Source organism: Garra rufa, chromosome 10 (assembly GCF_049309525.1).
Source record: "Garra rufa chromosome 10, GarRuf1.0, whole genome shotgun sequence".
Lineage (NCBI taxonomy): Eukaryota > Metazoa > Chordata > Actinopteri > Cypriniformes > Cyprinidae > Garra > Garra rufa.
In genome coordinates, this window is record NC_133370.1 from 46,819,318 (window position 1) to 46,840,150 (window position 20,833).

General features: G+C 36.5%; 1 protein-coding gene across 1 annotated transcript in view; it reads left to right on the forward strand.

Annotated features, from left to right (window-relative positions):
• The window catches only part of LOC141344309 (afadin- and alpha-actinin-binding protein-like), a 27,041-nt gene extending 7,162 nt beyond the window's left edge, over positions 1-19,879 (forward strand). The window contains exons 3-14 of the mRNA XM_073849168.1: positions 335-501; positions 7,165-7,365; positions 7,708-7,818; positions 10,140-10,275; positions 10,459-10,534; positions 10,625-10,805; positions 12,304-12,451; positions 13,140-13,276; positions 15,714-15,887; positions 17,095-17,212; positions 17,356-17,506; positions 19,113-19,879. Of these exons, the coding sequence (XP_073705269.1) occupies positions 335-501; positions 7,165-7,365; positions 7,708-7,818; positions 10,140-10,275; positions 10,459-10,534; positions 10,625-10,805; positions 12,304-12,451; positions 13,140-13,276; positions 15,714-15,887; positions 17,095-17,212; positions 17,356-17,506; positions 19,113-19,209 (1,697 nt within the window). The 3' untranslated portion in view covers positions 19,210-19,879. The remainder of the gene's footprint in view (positions 1-334; positions 502-7,164; positions 7,366-7,707; positions 7,819-10,139; positions 10,276-10,458; positions 10,535-10,624; positions 10,806-12,303; positions 12,452-13,139; positions 13,277-15,713; positions 15,888-17,094; positions 17,213-17,355; positions 17,507-19,112) is intronic.
• The last annotated feature ends 954 nt before the right edge of the window (positions 19,880-20,833 follow it).

Consider the following 20,833-nt stretch of genomic DNA (forward strand, 5'->3'; position numbering starts at 1 on the left):
CTTTTTTTTTTCTTAAACAGTAGAAAACAGTACAGTTCTAAAACTTTACAGTTCTAATTTCACTTTACAGTATCCATATGAACCCTGTCATCAAACCATTTTAAATGCTATTAAAAGCTTCAGACAGTTTGCATTATCAAAATCTTGGCAACACTGCTACATGAAGTATTCATTTATTTATTATTGTTATTTGAAAGCTTTTCCTCAACTTAAACTCTCCCAGGTTTGCTATTTTGCAGCTATACGGCATCATGTTAAAACAGTCATGTTAGACGTGTCTAGTTTCGACAGGATTTAATAACAGGCTCTGCCTTTTCTTTTGTTTTCTGTACAGACACCAAAGAGCTTTCCAGTATTTCTGGGATCAGCATGTCACCCTCCAGGCAAAACGTGCACCATTCACTGCATTCCACCATGGCTCTACCCAAAAACTCTTACAGCGTGTTAAGTGCGTTCTGCACTGAGGAGAACATATCGCAGTGCATTGCATATATCAATCAGGTACACTACAAGGACAGTTTGAAAGTATTGCTCACGTGTGAGATGTGTGTTTTCAGTGGTTATACTATTACTGTTGTATTTCATCTAATGATTGGGATTGGTGATGGAAAAATGAAGTAACAGCATGTATAATGTTTGTAAATGCAAAGCAAAGAGTAGCTTTTTTACAGCATTCACCTTGTACCTGCAAGGCTCCATTTCTTGTGGACATGCACATGTAACTTCAAATGAACAGCAGATCTGCTGCTTCAGTCCTTGTTGGAAAGATTTGAGGAACAGGACAGATGTACTTATACCTCTAAGGCGCTGTAATTCTAGCTCTTAAGATTTTTTAGAGTAATGTTCCTGTCTTTTAGTGAACCTATGGGAACACCCTCCAGGTGTGACAATTGTCTGAAGCCTGTGTGAACCTGAAGCCCACATAAGTGTGTTAAGAGTTTGGGTCTTTCTCATGCTCAAGCCATACTTAATGGCTCTTTGAATATATCTCAACGCAATAAAACTTTACAATGAAAAGGAAAATCGTCCATCCTTCATGGCTCCGGTTCATGAGCCTGACCTTTTTGTTTTCGTTCCACAAATCAATGCCTCAGGAGCGCAGAAATTTATCAGGATGTTCTTTTAAAGAGCGGGTCATATGGTATTTTAAAGTGTTCTAATATTGTGTCCCTACAACAGGTTTAAATGTATGTAAGGTCAGAAAACATTGTAATTTTCTCTAAATATATACATTTAATATTAAGAGTCATTTTGCAATGATTTTGAAACATTGTGTTTGAAGCAGTTCTCAGCTTAAGGTCTGTTAACCCCTCTGTTCCATACAGCGGGGAAAATAAGTATTTGACACATCAGCATTTCTATCAGTAAGGGTTTTTCTAAGTGGGCTATTGACACAAAATTAGTAGCCATCAAGCCAAATATTGAATTCATTCAAATAAATCAGAACATTTAAGTATACAAGTTGAGTCATAATAAATAAAGTGAAATGACACGGGGAATAAGTATTGAACACATGAAGATAACAAGGTGCAAAATGACATAGAAAGCCAGGAGATCACCTGAAATCTGTCAGTATTGAGAGAGAAACCCTGCCCCCTATCAGTACTAATTGATATCAGCTGCTTTAGTCCTAATTGATGGCCTATAAAGGCTTCTCATTACCCAGAAGGCACAGCAAAGCAAAGAACTCTCTCAAGATCTTTGTAATCATATTGTTGAAAAGAATTTTGATGGGAATGGTTATAGGTGCATTTCCAGAATGCTGAATGTTCCTGTGAGCACTGTGGGGGCCACTATCCGGAAATGGAAAGAGCATCAGTTCACCATAAACCGGCCACGATCAGGTGCTCCACGTAAGATCCCTGTCCGAGGAGCCGAGAACTTCAGCAAGACCTTGCTTCAGTAGGTACTGTTGTTTGAAAGATAACTATAAGCAATGCACTGAACCGCCATGGCATCCATGCACGCTCACCACGCAAGACTCCATTGCTGAACAAAAAGCAGGTTGAGGCTCAGTTAAAGTTTGCGAAACAGCATTTGGGAAAGCCTGTGGATTATTGGGAGACTAAAGTATGGTCAGATGAAAGCAAATTTGAAATTTGTCAGTCATTCTACATGCCATGTTTGGAGAAGAAATGGCACTGCCAACCACCCCAAGAACACCATACCAACAGTTAAGTTTGGAGGTGGAAGCATCATGGTTTGGGGCTGCTTTTCAGCAGGGGGGGTACTGGCAGACTTCATATTGTTGAAGGCAGGATGAATGGAGAAAGGTACCGGGACATTCTGGATAAAAATCTGCTGCCATCTACCAGAAAGCTGAAAATGAAAAGAGGATGGACAGCAAGACAATGATCCCAAACACAAGGCCAAGGAAACAATGAAGTGGTTTCAAAGAAAGAAAATCAAGTTGCTTGAATGGCCCAGTCAATCACCTGACCAAAAATCTATGGAGAGAACTGAAGATCAAAGTTCATAACAGAGGCCCAAGGAACCTTCAAGATTTAAAGAGCGTTTGTGTGGAAGAATGGGCCAGAATCACTCCTGAGCAATGCAGACGACTGGTGTCTCCATACAAGAGGCGTCTAGAAGCTATAATCACCAACAAAGGCTTTTCTACAAAGTATTTAAAAAAGTGTGTTCAATACTTATTCCCTGTGTCATTTCACTTTTTTTATTATGACTCAACTTGTTTGTTTATTTGTTTATTTATTTGGATCCCCATTAGCTTCCTTAATTATTAAGGAAAATTATTAGGAAATAGTTGGTTCACAGCGAACTGTCAGAACTATTTCTGTATCTTGGTTTACCTAGAAACCTAAAGTTGCTCTAGCCATACATATTAGCAGAAAAAAAAAATATTTTGAGCACTTAATTGAAAATGTGCTCAACTCCGTTCAGAGTTGACTTGTTCTTTTGAGAGACAATATCTTTATTTATGCACTTTTTGATTAACAGCTTTGCAGACTGTTTACATTGAAGGATAGCTACGTTACAAACTGCAAAAAAAGATATTTTTCTACAACTCGTATGACTTTCTCTTTAAGAAGCAGTGCACCCATTTTGCATCCTGAATCCATTGTATTGAGTCAGCCCGCACATTCTTACATTCTGGTACGGGTTTTACCTGATGCTCAGCTGCTTAAATGTCCCGTTTGGGAAGGCTTGCAACAGACAGAGGCACAGAGTGTTTTTGTACACTCATATCTCATGCACTGTCTGGAGATGTTGAAGGCTTTCTCCGATCTCTGCACTGTCTGGCAATTGCATTGCTTTCATATGGGCCCGAGTGACCCTCTGTTACAGGCTTCGGCCGTAAATCGCTTGATGCCTCTCTGTTCATTTGGCAGAATGACAGCATCTGCTGAATATCTCTTGTTGGGTTAGGTGCACTATCCAATTTTTGCACTACCCCTCTCATTGCTCCCCACAGAAGCTCAGGAAGCTCAGATTTTATGGGAGAAATGAACTCCCTTTAAGAGGAAAGAAGCTGTAGAGAAAATGCTTCCTCCCTAGAGGGAATCTGGTTTCTACATCCAGTGTTTTCTAGTGCTGAAAAAGAATGGCGGTTTACGCCTTTGGGCAAGTCTGTCACTGCAAAGCAATTTATGATAAATGTGTTGTGCAGTTTTTGAAAAACATCCAGCCTATTGGGTATGCTCGTCTCATGTGGCACATAAATGACTTGAAGATGATGGTGGTGGTTCTAGCTTTGAGACATTTGCTTCTAGTCATTAGAGATGATCGTGTGGTCATCAGGGTGGACATCATCAGTGGACTGCTAAGGGGAATGCATTTATGCAGGATGCCTCTTTAGATGAAGAACAAGCTTCTGTTGCTGAGGGCGAATCCAAGAACAGATCTTCACTTTAAAGGGATAGTTCATCCAAAAATGAAAATTACCCCATTATTTACTCACCCTCCAGGCGTCCTAGATGTATATGACTTCCTTCTTTCAGACAAATCCAATCTGAGTTTTATTAAAAATGATCCTGGCACTTCCAAACTTTATTATGGCATGGGCATTTATTTATCATGGGTATGGGTGTTTATTTATCAGTCCAAAACAAGTCCAATAAATTGCATCCATCCATAATAAAAAGTGTAACCATCACTTTTTTGTACTTTTGCTCTAATAGTTGTACAAAATTAGGTTTTGTAAAGAAAAATGTTGAATAATCCAAGAGGGGACTGGATTTCCTTTGCTAAAGTCAGGAAACTTTGCTTCCTTTAGTCCTGTAAACAAACGTTGGTTTTCATGAGACGCCAATGTCATCCGCCCGGAGCTGGTTCTGTGGACGACCATTTGGCGCAAACTAGATTAAAGTGATTATTATGTTTTAAATATGGATATTTTTCTTACAAAATGCATTGATTCGCTATAGGAAGCCTTTAACCAGTTTTGGAATTTCAATGAGTAAACGATGACATAGTTTTCCATTTTAAGTGAATTATCGATTTACGTTTCCATCTGATCCTTCTCTTTCATATTTGGCTTTTTTTTTTTTTTTTTTTTCTTTATCCATGCTATCTGCATTAACAAACCACGTGTCCATGGCAACAGTCGATTTTCTTTTTTTTTTTTTTTTTTTGCTGTTGTACAACACTTAACGGTTTCACTTGACTAAGGGCAGTGTTTAAGGCATTATTTGCAACACCCTTAAGCCATTCCCATAGGAAAGGGGAAATCATGCCTTAAGTGTCATACCTAAGGGAAAAACTTATGGTGCTTTATTTCACCGGGCACTGGGATGCCTGGAGGGTGAGTAAAATAATGGGCTAATTTTCATTTTTGGGTGAACTATCCCTTTAAGGTACAGGTTGAGGCCTGGGGAATGAAGACCATTGGTCTGATTTGCCAGAGGTCTGACAGGGCATTGTTGGATTTGTTAGCTTAGAGCAGGATCCTCCTAACTGCACATGCTTTGCCCTGTGGGAGTGTTACAGGTTAATGTTGACCTTATGAACCAATGGTTTAAATCTGATCAGGTGGTTGTATATTTTGGTGGCTGCAAGAAGAGTATTTCCACTACAAAACAAAGAATGTTGCATTGTGTGAGTGATGCAACTTCTTTTGCTTATGAGGTGTATGGGTCATCTTCACCTTTTGGCATTCAAGCTCACTCTACTACGAGGTGCTGTTGCTTCTCAGACTTTATCCAAGGGTTAGATATTAGAGGATATTTGTGTGGTGGCAGGTTGGGCACTCTTTGAACAGATTTTATAATCTAGGGGTTAACTTCACTCTTATTTCCCAGGTTTTATTTGTTTGAACAGGTGTCATATTCACTCAGTCTGTGGCATATGTTTTCACAGGCTGATAAACTGGCAGACACTCCACGTGTATTACTCAAATCCACATGTATCACTCTGTAATAACTCCTTGAAAGTGTTCCCATTGCATCAGCTAATGACGCAACACCTTATTCCTTACTCTGGGAACCAGGGTTACATGCATAACCAAGATGAATTCACAGTGTTTGTTCTTGTTTAGATGGGTTTTAACAAAGTACTAAAAGGTACAAAGAATGATCTAAATTCATAATGGATTGGATTGCTCATAGATTATAAACTGTGCCAAAATGAGGTAAAGCAGCTGGAAGTGTTTGAGCAGCCATATTACATTTTCCAACCATTAGAAGTCTTTGACTCGCAGCCAGTACCTTGACCTAAATTGATTGGTTTGCAGCATATCAGTAACAGGGAATTAGTTTTTAGGATGTATGTCTGTAAATTAATTGTTAATTCAGACATTTATCTGTGGGTTTTTTTTGTGCATTTTGCAGAAGATATGTGATATATAAAAGTTGCTGCTGACACGTGTAATTTATCTAATGCAAATTTGGCAGGAAAAAGGGACCAGGCTGGACAGTGCAATTTCTCTGGCTTTTAACTTTTTTTTTTTTTTTGTCATTTTTGTGTAGGAATCAAATGTTGCATAGTTAAGTGTTGCATTAAATATTAACGTAACACAATTTTTTTTGATAATTTAATCACCCTCGTCATCCAAAGCTATTCATGAAGTTCTTTCTTCAGTTGCAAAGAAATTAAGTTTTTTGAGGAAAACATTCCATGATTTTTCTCCATATAGTGGACTTCAATGGTGTTCAACGATTGAAGGTTAAAAATGCAGCTTCACATGGCTCTAAACCAGTGGTTCTCAACCTGCGGCCCTCAAATGCAAATGTGTCCCGCGATGCTGACCACGTAAAATTTTTTTTTTTTTTTTTTTAATAAATTAAAAATAATTAAAATAATAAATGGTTTCACGATTCATTTTTTAAAATGTATTAAATGTCACAAATCATTTTAGTGATCATGTTTTCATATATGCGCAGAACTGACGCAACTATGAACTGATGCAATTACACAGTTTACATGCGCGTCTTACAACTTACAGTTACAACTTCATTGTGCTGTTACTCCTTTTGAGCCGAATTTCACCAAATTGGTTGGCTCCCGACAACATCAGGTGTCCCATTGATGGTAAGTAGAATTATACTCTCTAATGATAATAATACATCTAATTGTAATAATTTTAGATGCATAATATCTGGTTAGTGAGCGTTGATGACGTCATATGTAAATAATATGCGGGCCGTGAGTCTTGAACTTGGACATAGTGTGGCCCTCTGCAAAAAAAGGTTGAGAACCACTAAACGGGGGAATAAGGGCCTTTCAATCAAAATTATCATTCATTTGAGGTTAAAAGTACAAAAATTGTAAAAAATAATTTTAGAAAATAACCAATCGTTTCGCTAAATAAGACCCTTATTCCTCAGCTGGGATCGTGTAGAGTCCTTTGAAGCTGCATCGAAACTGCATTTTTAACCTTCAGCTGAAATTGAGCACTATTAAAGTCCACTAAATGGAGAAAAATCCTTTAATGTGTTCCTCAAAAAAACAAATTTCTTTGCAACTGAATAAAGAAATTAACATCTTTGATGACATTGGGTGAGTTATCAATTATCAGGAAATTTTAAATTTGGAATGCAGTAATCCTTTAACTCTGATGACAACACTGTTCAATCATGCATATTGAGTTACTCTACTAAAAAAAATATTGTAATATCTAACACAAAACATAATTGCATAACTTGTTAATAGCTGAATTCTTCTTGTCTATGCAGATGATGATCAGTTGTTTCTTTTGCTTCTCCTCAGGAGGTGTGTTCGCTGGGCTTGACTGGAGTGAGTTTAGAGTCTAAATCAGGCAATCTGAGCGCTGTGCCGGTTTTGAACCTGCTCTATGAAGTACTGCAGCTGCAGAGGAGAGCTCAGCGAGCCCTAAATGACCTGGAGACCCAGCAGCTGAAGAACGGCAGTGACCTCGAGCATCTGCAGCACAACAACTGTAGACTCAAAGTACTCCTTTTTGTTTAAATAAAAAAATTGTCAGCCTTTCAGATTTTCCCTTGCTAATGGTGACTTATTTTTGTAGCATTTTTTACCAATTAAAGATTATGCAAACTTGAGAATTTTTAGTTGCAGGCTGGAGTGTAACCTTTTAGTAGTTTGTTTATATTATGTATTTATTTATTAATTTACCAGTAACACATTTCACATGTGATCATTAACTAAGTGTAATCTATTTTGCGCAGTGCTATGGTCTTTAATTGAATTATTTATTCATTAATTCTCAAATGATTCTCAAATGCACGCAGCTTTACTCTTAATTTCTTCTGCTATTTCCTAATTGTGTGTCAGGATCAGCTGGAGCACACTAGAAGAGAGAACTCAGGTCTGCATGAAGGTGAACGACAGCTACAGCTGAAGATCAAAACCTTACAGAACTGCCTCAAGTCTGAGAAAGAGGAAGTAAGAGAAACTCAATTCACATGGTCCGACAGGCATGACAACTGCAACTCCTTACGTTGCCCTATATTTTCTAGTGTGCTTTTGGTCCAGTGTTTTCTTGCAACTAAACTACAGTTTTGTTTCTTAATGTAAAATGGCAAAGTATTTCCCACCATATGTGTCCACTGTGTCTATATGTAACCTGGCTGACAAAGCCAGACCTAAAATGAGCCCTGTGGGTTATATAACACATCTTTGTTAACGTAAAGTGGTAACGAAGGTCAACCAAAAGGATGTCATGATCTTTGGTGTTTAAGCCAATAGTGACCAGTAATTTTTGCAGTGGAAACGCTATCTGTCCTGAAAGTGTCCCAGACAGCACCCCCTACTCGCCACTCACTTAAAGGCATAGTTCACCCAAAAAAGAAAATGTGCTAATATTTTTTTTTTTTCAGTAGGACAGTAATTAGGCCGCGTTCACACTTGGCGTCTTTTTTGACAAGAAAAAGTTGACTAGGGCGTTTTTTTAGTAAAAAAAGAAGCTGGCAGCGTTCTGTTACAAAAAGCAGCCGAGTGCGTCTTTAGTTGCTATGACAACAGCTGCAACAGTAGCGTAGTGCTGTGTGGTGAAGGAATGTCGAGAAAGAGCCTCTTTGTGATGTGTATTATGATAGAGTTGTTTACTCATATCATACAACTCCTTGTGCTCCGAAACTAGTACGATAAGTTTATTTACCGGCAACTTTTTTTTCTTGTTGTTTTTGTTGTTATGGAAACGATAGGTCCCGCTACTCGCTTGTCATTGGTCAGCTGTCAAAAAAGCGCTTGACGTAGGGCGTTTTCTTCAAAAAAGTTCAACTTTTTTCAACTTAAAAAGACGCTCTGAGCTGCAGAAAAAGACGCCGGCGGTGGCGTTTAAAAAAGCGCTCAGGGCTTTTTTGAAAAGACGGTTTACTCCATAGGAATAGAATGTAAAACAGACGCTGGCAGTTTGAAAAAAGACGCCAAGTGTGAACGCGGCCTAAAGGAGATTTTTAGCTGAAACTCTGGTCTTTGGTGAATCATAAAATGCAAGTCAATGGTTACCATCATTTTAATAGTCTAAAAAGCAGATCAGGCAACACAAAATTAATACCCATGGTTCCTGACTATATTGAGGTCTTATGAAGCAGAATGATCAGTCTGTGTATGAAACTGAACATAATTTATAGCATTATTACCTGTAATCCAAACCTCAGGTAAATGGTCCGGAGTGATGTCTGGTTCACAAATGAGTCACTCTGGGAGCCTGATTACCAAAGTAAATTTTGCATTTCCTTTCGTCAGAGAACATAACTTTGGACCAATCAGCAGCAGTCCAGTCCTTTTTGTCTTTAGCCCAGGTGAGATGCTTCTGACGCTGTCTGTTGTTCAAGAGTGGCTTGACACAAGGATTGCGACAGCTGAAACCCATGTCTTGCACACATCTGTGCGTAGTGGTTCTTGAAGCACTGACTCCAGCTGCAGTCCACTCTTTGTGAATCTCCCACATTTTTGAATGGGTTTTGTTTCACAATTCTCTCCAGGGAGCGGTTATCCCTATTGCTTGTACACTTTTTTTTTCTCTATTAATGTGCTTGGACACAGAGCTCTGTGAACAGCCAGCCTCTTTTGCAATTACCTTTTGTGTCTTGTCCTCCTTGTGCAAGGTGTCAATGGTCGTCTTTTGGACAACTGTCAAATCAGCAGTCTTCCCCATGATTGTGTAGCCTACAGAACTAGACTGAGAGACCATTTAAAGGCATTTGCAGGTGTTTTGAGTTAATTGGCTGATTAGAGTGTGGCACCAGGTGTCTTCAATACTGAACCTTTTCACAATATTCTAATTTTATGAGATACTGAATTGGGTTTTCATTAGTTGTTAGTTTTCATTATAAACACTTGAAATATCTCAGTCTGTCTATACAAGTTTCACTTCTTGAATGGAATTAGTGAAATCAACTTTTTGAAGATATTCTAATTATATGACCAGCACCTGTATGTAATGTTAAGTATACATGGGCCTGGTTTCACAGACAGGGCTTAGACTAAACAAGGATTAGTCCATAGTTCAATTAGGACATTAAAGTATTTAGTGCCTTAGAAAAAAACACTACTGATGTGGATCTTGAGACAAATCAATGCCACTGATAAATTTTAAGATCAGTCAGTGCAAGTTTCTCTCAGTTGAAATAGCTCAGACTTACATTTCAGTCTAGCACTAGGTTTAAGCCCTTTCTGTGAAACGGTGATAGTGTACTGTGTAGTAAGGGTGCTGTATGATTATTATGCAGAATATCCAATGTGTAATTATTCTTGCACAGGTACAGAAACTGCAGAGCATCATCTCTAGTCGTGCCACGCAGTACAACCATGACACCAAGCGTAAAGAAAGAGAGTGCACCAAACTGAAGGAGCGTCTCAACCAGCTGCTCATGGACAAGAGAGACAAGAAACTCTGTGAGCAATCAATTATAATGCTTTTAGATGAAGCAATCAGATTTATGTGCTCCTTTTTTGTTTTGTTCATTTTTTTTGTAATTAGACTTTAAAAATTCCAAGTAAAACTAATGCTATCAGAAAGATTTGAACAGTCTGTACAAGGTTACAATATTCCTCTTTTCTGTGTTCATATGTGTTCAGCCATTGAAATGTCAAACTATGTGGGAAGGTCAGATGGCAAGAGAGGTCTTTGGAAGACGGGCAAGATGGAGGCCAGGTACAGTTGCATTGTGTGCTCATGTAGGGGTTTTTGACATTACATTTGACAATGAAACCCAGTGTAAAACATTTGCTGTTGTGTTGTCAGACATGAGGGTGAGATGTACAGGGCTCTGCTGAGTGACTACGAGACGCGGCAGAGATCTATGATGCTGGAGAACTCTGAGCTGAAAAAAGTGTTGCAGCACATGAAGAAGGACATGATCGCCATTCTGAGCCCAAAGAAACACTCCGTCAAAACAGAGCCAGCAGATGACAGCCTAGAGCAGGTCTGATGTCTCCTCACACACTCTGTATATGCACAAGACAAGACTGTGATGGCACGTTTTAACAGTCATCATAAATCCTTGTCATTTGTGACCCTGGACCACAAAACCAGTCTTAAGTCGCTGGGGTATATTTGTAGCAATAGCCAAAAATACATTGTATGGGTCAAAATTGTTGATTTTTCTTTTATGCCAAAAATCATTAGGAAATTGAATAAAAAAAAATGTTCCATGAAGATTTTTTGCAAAATTCCTACTATAAATATATCAAAATGTAATTTTTGATTAGTAATATGCATTGTTAAGAACTTAATTTGGAGAACTTTAAAAGTTATTTTCTCAGTATTTTGATTTTTTTGCACCCTCAGATTCCAGATCTTCAAATAGATGTATCTCGGCCAAATATTGTCCTGTCCTAACAAACCACATGTCAATAGAAAGCTTATTTATTGAACTTTCATATGATGCATACATCTCAGTTTTGTAAAATTTAACCTTATGACTGGTTTTGTGGTCCAGGGTCACATTTTTTCATGTTTTCACTTTTTTTTTAATGTATGTATATTTATGACACTATACTTTGTATATAACCTTTTCATCAAGTTACAAAAACTAGTTAACACTAATGCGAGGGTGTTTCTAATGAAGCATCTATGGGAGGGACAGTAATTTTAACAGCATTTCTTCTTCTGACTGCCCATATAAGACTCTCTCTTAATTTTTTCCCTCTGATTGAAAGTCGTGAAAACACTATTGCTGTTTTTTCTTTTGTTATTTGAGCAAATGTGAATGCAAAAAGTATATTTGTGGAACATTCACTGGCATTGCTCATTCATTGCTCTCAGATTTTACCCAACCATGACGACTTTGGCTATGAGAAACTTGGAAATGTATGAAAGGTCCATTGATATTTAGTTGTAAATTGTGTTGCATGTTTCAGCAACAGTGTCAACTTGATAAATGTTGTAAGTCAACATGAAACCACTGAAACAACAGTTCTTTTTGTTAATACCTAATTAGCCATTTTAGGCTCCTGCAGAAAATGTCTTTAACAGTGTTCTGGGAAATTGTTCTCACCGTCATTGTTTCAAACCTATAATATTTTGTTCATCTTTAATAAAGCATTAAAGACTTCTGTTCCACCACTGAAAATCCATTCCACAAAAACAAAATGTTCATAAAGAGATTATAAAAGTAATCCAAGTCTTTTAAAGTTATGAACAGATTTGTTTTAGACTTTTATTCACATCCAAACATTGATCATTGCACATGAAGCTCATCAAATATGGTACACAGAAGCTCAAATATCAAACTTATTAGTATATTTTTGATCAATGTTTATAAAGTCTGTTCATCATGTAATGTGAACCTGTATTACTTATACAATCCCTTTCAGTAAAGGTACAGAAGATGAACCAAATTCTTATGGTTTTGGAGCAACATGAGGCAACATGAGTAATTGACAATATTTAAATTTTTGGATTTAACCCTTTATCATCAGGCTGTCTCTGAGGGTGAGGAGGAGATTGGTGACTCCAGCAGAGAGATGCTGGAGCAGTCGTGTGAACAGGCCCGTGAGCAGCTCACCAACAGCATCCGCCTGCAGTGGAGGAAGCTCAAGAGCCACATGGAGAGACTCGACAGCCAAGGTACAACGCATGACTGTTGCTTTTATTCATAAACGGGTCATGAAATGCATTTTCAGATCTTTATATTATATTTCTAGAGGTTACCCAAGTATATTGCATTAAAAAAAAAAATTGCATTCTTCATTTTTATTCCATCACAGGGTCTTGTATGTTTGAGCCTGATTTAGATTAAAATGCACCAATGCAGCCACACTGATTGCCTCAGAAGACAAAATACTTGGCACTGCTGCTTTCAATAGAAGATAGAGGAAAAACCAGTAGCACGTTGAAGATATTTAAGAAAAGAATCATGCATATTTGCTGTTTATTAGTACTTACGCACATATTAACGCATGACCATATTCTAGTTCCCTTAGCCATGCGCAGTACCTACTATCTTACTACCAATAAGCAGGAAATTTGGAATTTATTCAGGGAAAACTCTTGATAGTGAATATGTGTTCCCTAGTCTAAAGTGTTACATGAGTCTGTTGTGAAATGAGATGATCAAATGAAAACATTCCCATTCAGTTGCTCTGGCACTTCAGCCATGCGTTTCTAATAGTTTGATCTGGCACAGGAAAATGCATGGTTCAGTTTTTGGAGGTGCAGTTTGTCTACATGCAGGGACAGAATAACAAAGTAGTGCGATTGGACAGATGTGAGTTGTTAAGGGCCTTGATCATGAATCTCACTGCTTGTGTTGCAGCGTCGCTGGTGGCGTGTCAGGAGCGTGAGGGAGAGGATATTTTGTCCAGGAAGGAGAATGAGGAGGAGATGCAGCGGATGAGAATGGAGTTACAGCAGTGTAAAGAGTTCATCCACATGCAGCAGCAGCTTCTACAGGTGAATGTCTGAACACAACAAACACTAACACACTTTTCCACATTCTGCGCCATCTTGTGGATAGTGCAAAACATGTTTTCATCAGCAGCATGGTGTTTTAACACTCTTAAAGGTGTCCCCTACTACTGTAGGTAGTGCACATGCACTGAAAACATCACTTCCAATATCAGATTTGTGATCCTGGACCACAAAACCTACCCTGCATGGGTATATTAATAGCCAAAAAAACATTGTATGGGTCAAAATGTAAAGCTCATGTTCCATGAAGATATATAGTAAAATTTCTACCACAAATATATCAAAACTTAATTTTTGATTAGTAATATGCATTCCTAAGTAAGAACTTCATTTGGACAACTTTAAAGGCGATTTTCTAAATATTTTTCAGATTTTTCAAATAGTTGTATCTCAGCCAAATATTGTCCTATCATAACACACACCATAGAAAAGCTTATTTATTCAGTTTAAATTTTTTTTATTTAAATAAATGTACACTTATGACTGGTTTTGTGGTCCAGGGTCACATTTGGTCAGTGGACTCAAACAGGCTGTGCATGTATTTTCTTTTTAAACCTAGTTACCTCTCTTAATAAATAATGTGTGGTGAGTTATGGATCCTTTGTTTATGCACTGCAAAAAATGCTTTTCTTACTTAGATTTTTTTGTCATGTTTCCAGCAAAAATATCTAAAAAAATATCTAAAAATTCTTGAATCAGGAAAAATTTTCTAGACAAGTAAAAATTATTGTCTTGTTTTTAGTAAAAACAAGTCAAAATTAGGTGAGTTTTTGCTTAGAACAAGCAAAATAATCTGCCAATGGGGTAAGAAAAATAATCTAGTTGTCTGCTTGAAATAAGATTTTTTTTCTTACCCCATTGGCAGATTATTTTTGCTTGTTTTAAGCAAAAACTCACTTAATTTTGACTTGTTTTTACTAAAATCAAGAAAATAATTTTTACTAATCTAGAAAATCCTTCTTGATTTAAGAATTTTCAGATATTTTGGCTGGAAACAGGACAAAAAATCTAAGCTAGAAAAGCATTGTTTGCAGTGTGAATATCTAATTTGGTGTCTAAAATGTAGATCATATAATGTGTTTGGAATTTCTCCAGGTCTTAAGAGCCTTAAATTGCCCTTTCATAAATTAAATCCTAAAAAGGTCCAAAATTGAATTAAGTATACTTATTAAATGTTGCACACACTTCACAAAAATAAGATCTTTGTCAGTATTTTTGTCTTGTGTTTCAATACAAATATATCTAAACATCCCTACATTTAGATAAACTTGATGAAGAGATTGAGTCTTTGAGAAATTGAACAAAACAATAAGTTTCTGCTTAAGAACAAATATCTGTCTGCAGGAAATGAAAACTTGTTTTCCCTTTGAATTAAATTGATTTTGCTGAGCGATTTGGCAGATACTTGTATTTGTCCTTTTTTGCCATAAATTAATTTAATTTTGATACGTTTCTCAAAAAAATCAAGACATGTCATTTTGCATGTTGATTTAGGAATCTTTAGACATTTGCTGTGAAAAACAACAAAAATACAGAGGAAGAATATCATTTTTTGCAGTGGGATATATATTCCTATAGCTATTATTTTTGTTATATTGAATGGATGTTTGTGTTTCCAAATTTTGAAGTACTCTTAAATACAGTTAATTTATCATTTATTTGGACAATATACATGCTGCTTTTTCATGCACCTATCAAGTTTGGGCTTTTAGTTTTTTTTATTTTTTTATAAAGAGTTTTTTTCAGACTAGTGGAAAGAAAACATACAAAAACACTGTTTCTTTTATAGCACTTTCTCTATTTGTGTCGATAGATTTTAGTTACAATGCATATCTTCTCAAAATGAGTTTTTTCTCCTGCACTGAGCCATAAATCTCCACTTCAGTAGCACTTACACACACCAAACCTTACATTTTTATTCCTGTCTATATCCTGAAGGTTTTTACAAAAGGATTTTATGCATTTTATTCAACAAAAATGGTAAAAAATAGTGTTTACTGTCTGTTCTGAATTATATCGTGACGAAATGAGACCCAAAATTCCTTCTGTAAAAACTTTTGACTCTCAAAAATTAAAGAATTATGAAACTGACTTCATCCAGTGTTTAAATTTTTTGTACTAGAACTGTATGCAAATTAGCGCATATTTCATTAAACAATGCCTCAATTGCATATTTCAACCTAACATTTTAGAAAACTTGTAATACAAAAAATGTTTGCAATTATCAATGTAATCAATCAACTGAGTAAGTAAGATAACTATTAGTTTTTTTTGTTTTTGTTTTTTTTACCCTATTCACCTGCAGTGTTTCAATTAAATTTACTTAAATTGACTTGAAAATGGTCTTGGATTTTCCTTCATCAAGCTTGCAGAAAGCCTGTAGACATGTGGCTGTATTGAGTGAGGTTTGTGTTTCCAGCAGCAGCTGAGCTCACCGTGTGACGAGGAGACGGCAGCTCTGCTGAACGACTGCTACACGCTGGAGGAGAAAGAGCGGCTCAAGGAGGAGTGGAGACTCTTCAATGAGCAGAAGAGGAACTTTGAACGTGAGAGGAAGAATTTCACTGAAGCTGCTATTCGTCTGGGACACGAGGTACTATATACATACACATATCTTTTTTTAAAAAACATTTCAAACAGTTTAATTCAGATGAAATTTAAAGTGACCTCAAACACATTTTGGCCAGATTTTGTTTTGTAAGATGTTACACAAGTTTGTTCTTTGAATTTGCTTGAAGTACATTAACCATAAACAAGCACCATGCCTTTATAAGGAGTAATAAAAGCTAAATTTCCATATTAGAATTTCTGAAGGATTGTGTGACCAAATTCGCTTTGCATCACAGTAATAAATTACTTAAATATTCCATTAGAAATCAGTTATTTTTAATTGTAGTATTTCACTATATATGAGTCAAAGATGTAAAACGGTTTAAGCATATACTGTAAGTGTATTACTGTTTTAAATTGTTGTTTTTTCTAAAAAAAATTATAATAATCAAATGTTTTGTTTAATTTCATTGCATTTTTGTTGTTATTTTTCTGAGCAAAAAATGCATATCATACCTTTTTCCCTAATTTACAGAAGACACCCACTAAAATGTAATTCAATGTAACAATCTTGTCAGACATATTTACAACAAAAATCTATTCGACATATTAAAAGATGAATTACTTTCATCTTAAATACTAATTAGTTGTAATTCTACATTTTTAAAATTTGCCACTTTCCTAAGTTTTGCCCATTTGTCATTAATACTTTTTTACTCATTTAAAACACAATAAAATTTAATATGCTCCCTTATTCATTTTCATATTTTAATACGCACAAGTCAAGCATGTTGTTTGAATTTTTACATAAATATTGTGTTACACTGAATGACAATGTAACATAATTCTTCAAAATTTTGACATTGTATTCTCCAAAAACTTATTTGAAACCTTAAAGGATAACTATTGCCAAAATGCAACCTGGGCTGTTTTTTTTTACTGTAAAAGAGACAAACATATATCTAAAAGCGTAATTACGACAAACGAGCCGTTTTTGAGATTGACCGTGATTTCGTTTTGTTTTCAATGTTCGGTGAATGGGAATACTAGGGGCATAACTTTGAGCGCATCAAAATCGATATATTTACAACACTGAGAAGGCTCGACACACCATGAAACTTTGCTCGAAGTAAGCAGCCGTCTTGCCAGTCAAATCAAAGAACGTGCATGGTAGTTATCAAACCTATAAATGCACTCTAGTTTTTACCATAGCAGATGCCCCAATACCTGTTTGTTTCTTCTTTCTATAGAGGAAATCCTTTGAAGAAGATCGAGCTGCATGGCTGAAGACCCAGTTTTTGAACATGACTCCATTTGTAGACCGCAAAAGACCTGCATTGTCCGAACCTCACAGTGCATTATCAGTCAGTGAGTATCCCTGAGACCTAACAAAACATCCCACATCTGACACTACATACATTGATTGATTTTGCGAATGAAGGGAGATCTGCTTCTTCAGATGCATTACATTTTTGTTTGTGAAACTCTTTATTTTGTGTGCGTGTCTGTAGGTGCAGAACCCGAGGCCAAACTGCTGTCCACTCCACCTCTTCTGGCCAAGTCTCAGTCCTACACAGTGTTCTCCACTCCTAAAGCTGCCCCAGTCAAGATGCCCTCAACTGCTGACCTCTACCGCCAGCTACACCTCATCCCAGAGAGCAGGTACTCTCACATGCCACAAATTATTCTCTAAAAATAGAAATTCTGCCATGTATTTACCCTCATATAAGAGGTAAAAGACCACTGTTGTCAGGCTGCAAAAATTAGGATGAACACTAAATTCTACATGTTACGCTCATTTGAAGCCAAAGCAATTGTCTCATTACTTGCACTTTTAAGGGGGATATGAAAACACAAGTGTGGTGAACTTTTGATTTCCCAATGAGACATTATTATTATTATAGGGCTTTGTACTTCAAAATAAACCTATAAATGTGTTCAGTAGTTCCTATGTAATAAACAAAGCAATTTAAAAAGGAATAAAATGCAATATGTGCAAATGTTACAAAACACAAAATCTTTTTCCCAGTCAGTGGCTCTTTTAACACCGTTGCCACGGGTTGTTTTTCATGTCCGCAGGTCGAAGGACACAAATAATGTGACATTTACCCCCCAGAACGCTATTTTTGAATGTGGCACCCCACTCAAAATGCGTATTTGTGATATAATGTTTATGAGCCCAAGCTTTAAAAATTGTTTTTGTTCATTTATTGTGCATTTTTCTGGTTTAATCACGATTAGATTTTTTCTAGATCCTGCATTAAATTTGTTTTGACCTCACTATTCGAGGAACAGACACAGTCTTTATAGATTGAACAGCACCAGTACTATCGTTTAAATGTGCAGAACAAAAGCCATCGTTGCAACTATTTGAAGAATTGCTTACTAGTCAAATGGAGCGCAGCGTCCTGGAGATGTTGTCCGTATAGTTTTAGGTATTTTAGTACATCAAGTTACACAATATGAAAAGGAAAAAAATTTGCCTTGAAAACTAGCTAAAATAAAATTTCATGTTTATTTCATGTTTACTGATTTTTTTATTTATTGTTATTGAAGAAATATACAATACAGATAGTTTGTCAAAATCAAAAGATACTCCATGTTTATTGAATTTTAAGTGCAAAACACTGTTTTACAGCAAAATTCTATGTAAAATCTACTTCAACTTCAACTGAAAGTTTGCCTCGTCATCTCAGGATTTTGCAGCACATGAGTTCAATCAGTTCCTGATTTTGTAAATCATAATTATTTTGACAAATGGATTAATCTGATACTTTTCTTTAGATTATTCTCAGAAAATAAAATGTCTTGTAACAAATTTATTGTATTAAATCCATGTAAATATATGGTTGTAATTTTAACATCATATGCAAAAAAAGTGTGTGTGTGTGTGTGTGTGTGTGTGTATATATATATATTTCATTATATGAAATAACTGTTCACAAATTCAAAGCGGGACAGATTTTAAACACCAGATTTTTACTGACATCTGTGGTTGCAAGTTACTTGTGGAACATAATGTCAGCTGAGCTTTGACACCGTCTGGATCAATGTGTGGTTTGAGGTTTACCCATGGTTGCCTTTGATTTGCATCATTAGAGCAGATCTAGCCACACCACTGAGTCACTGATAAGGAGACAGTCCTAGAAATATGCATAGAAGAAATATATTCTCTGACCAAAATAAATGGCATATTTAAATGCTACAATAATAGCTGGATATTCTTTTCTGTGTTAATGGAGCTGATATGCGTTTTCTGTCTCTGCAGAGGCCGTGCTGAGATGCTGCCAAAGTCACGGTTGCGTAATTGTTCCACAGACTGCAGTGTCATCTCGTTGGTCAGAGACGAGAACAGCCCCATCTGATGGTATGTCAGTATTACACTGATCAAACACTACAGAAGAGACACTCCATTGTTCAAGCTGTCCTAATTGTAAGCTTTACAGGAGTCTTCCGTTCATCCCCGTCACAGCATGACCAACCACCTGCTCCTTTACCTCTTTGTCTGATTTGCTGTGTTGTCCCTTTTAGGGATTTAGGGTTGAATAAAACAGATGGTGTGTTTAGCTGGATCAGATTGATCTCGGAGACAATCATTCGCATTTGCCACCTTTGAATCTCATAAATATGTACAGTGGCCAATGTGCATTGTGTAGTTGTGGTAATAATATGGATAATTTAAAAAGTATTCTGTAAGTCAGAATGTGGGATGTTTGTGTGAGCTGTAAATGTTATAGTAATCCATTAAGCACTTTAAAGAGGAGAGATGTTTAATGTAGCTTTTTAAAACTAATATAATTTGACATTTTGATTTGCCATTATATCGTGGGCTAGGTTTCACATTTAGTTTTGTACTTTTATCATAATGTAGTGATGCTAAGTACTGTCTTTTTTAATGCAAGACGTGAAATTTTTTTTCACTTGAATGTTGAATATTTATATTGAAAAATCAAGAATGTCTTTGCTAGAATTTACACATTTGAAGAGTGATTTCTTAAAAATAATGCAATAAAGTTTGAAAGATTTTAAAATAAAGATCTATTTGTGTTTTTAAAATTGGAATTAAATCAAAAATGATTTTTTCCTTAATGCATGTTACTTGTCTTCATGACTCGCTTCTCTCTGCTGACAGATTTAAGGCTATGTAGCAGTTGAGCCGATTGCATTCTGTTGTGTGACACTTCATTTTTTACAGTCCAATCAACAACTGAAGTAGTAAATACCAGCAAAAAGTCCCTTGCTGATTTTGTAAATGGTACTGACTGAGGATCACACACTCCCAGACTTTCAAGTTGTTGTAAACAGAAATGCAAGCAGCCTCATTGCTAAAAGACTAATAAATCTATATGCATTCTAAAATTGTCTCAAAATAATGTTTAGATAGAATTATAGGTTAAAGCTAATAAACAAGTTTGAGTTTGTGACCATCATACACTCTGCGATTTTCTGATCGCAGAATATCTCCAGACTAGTTCTATTGCCAACTCCAAATCTTGGCAAACGTTGTGCGGTGTATTACAAGGTTAAAACTATGAAATATTGTAATAAAGTTGGTCACAACTTCTGTTTCATTTCAACTTTAAAGGTGGGGAGGAACCTACATACTGCATGCATAAAGTAAGAGTGTCCAATCTTGCTGCCGGAGGGCACCTGTCCTGCCAAGTTTAGCTAAAACCTACCGAAGTGTTTCTGGTGAGTCTTAAGACCTTGATTTGCTGGTTCAGCAGTGTTTAGTCAGGGTTGAAGTAAAACTCAGCAGGACAGTGACCCACCAGAGACAGGTTTGGACATCCCTGGTATAAAGGTATTAAGAGGTAACCACTAAGAGATGTAAACACAAACGCATCTTAAGTGACTTTCTTGCTCCCCCAAAATTACGCCAATGCTGAGTCAGGCTAGTGAGTCAATCTGGTGCTCGAGGTCCACTTTTCTGCAGAGTTTAGCTACAACCTTGATTGAACTCACCTGCTTAAACTTTCTTTAAATCCT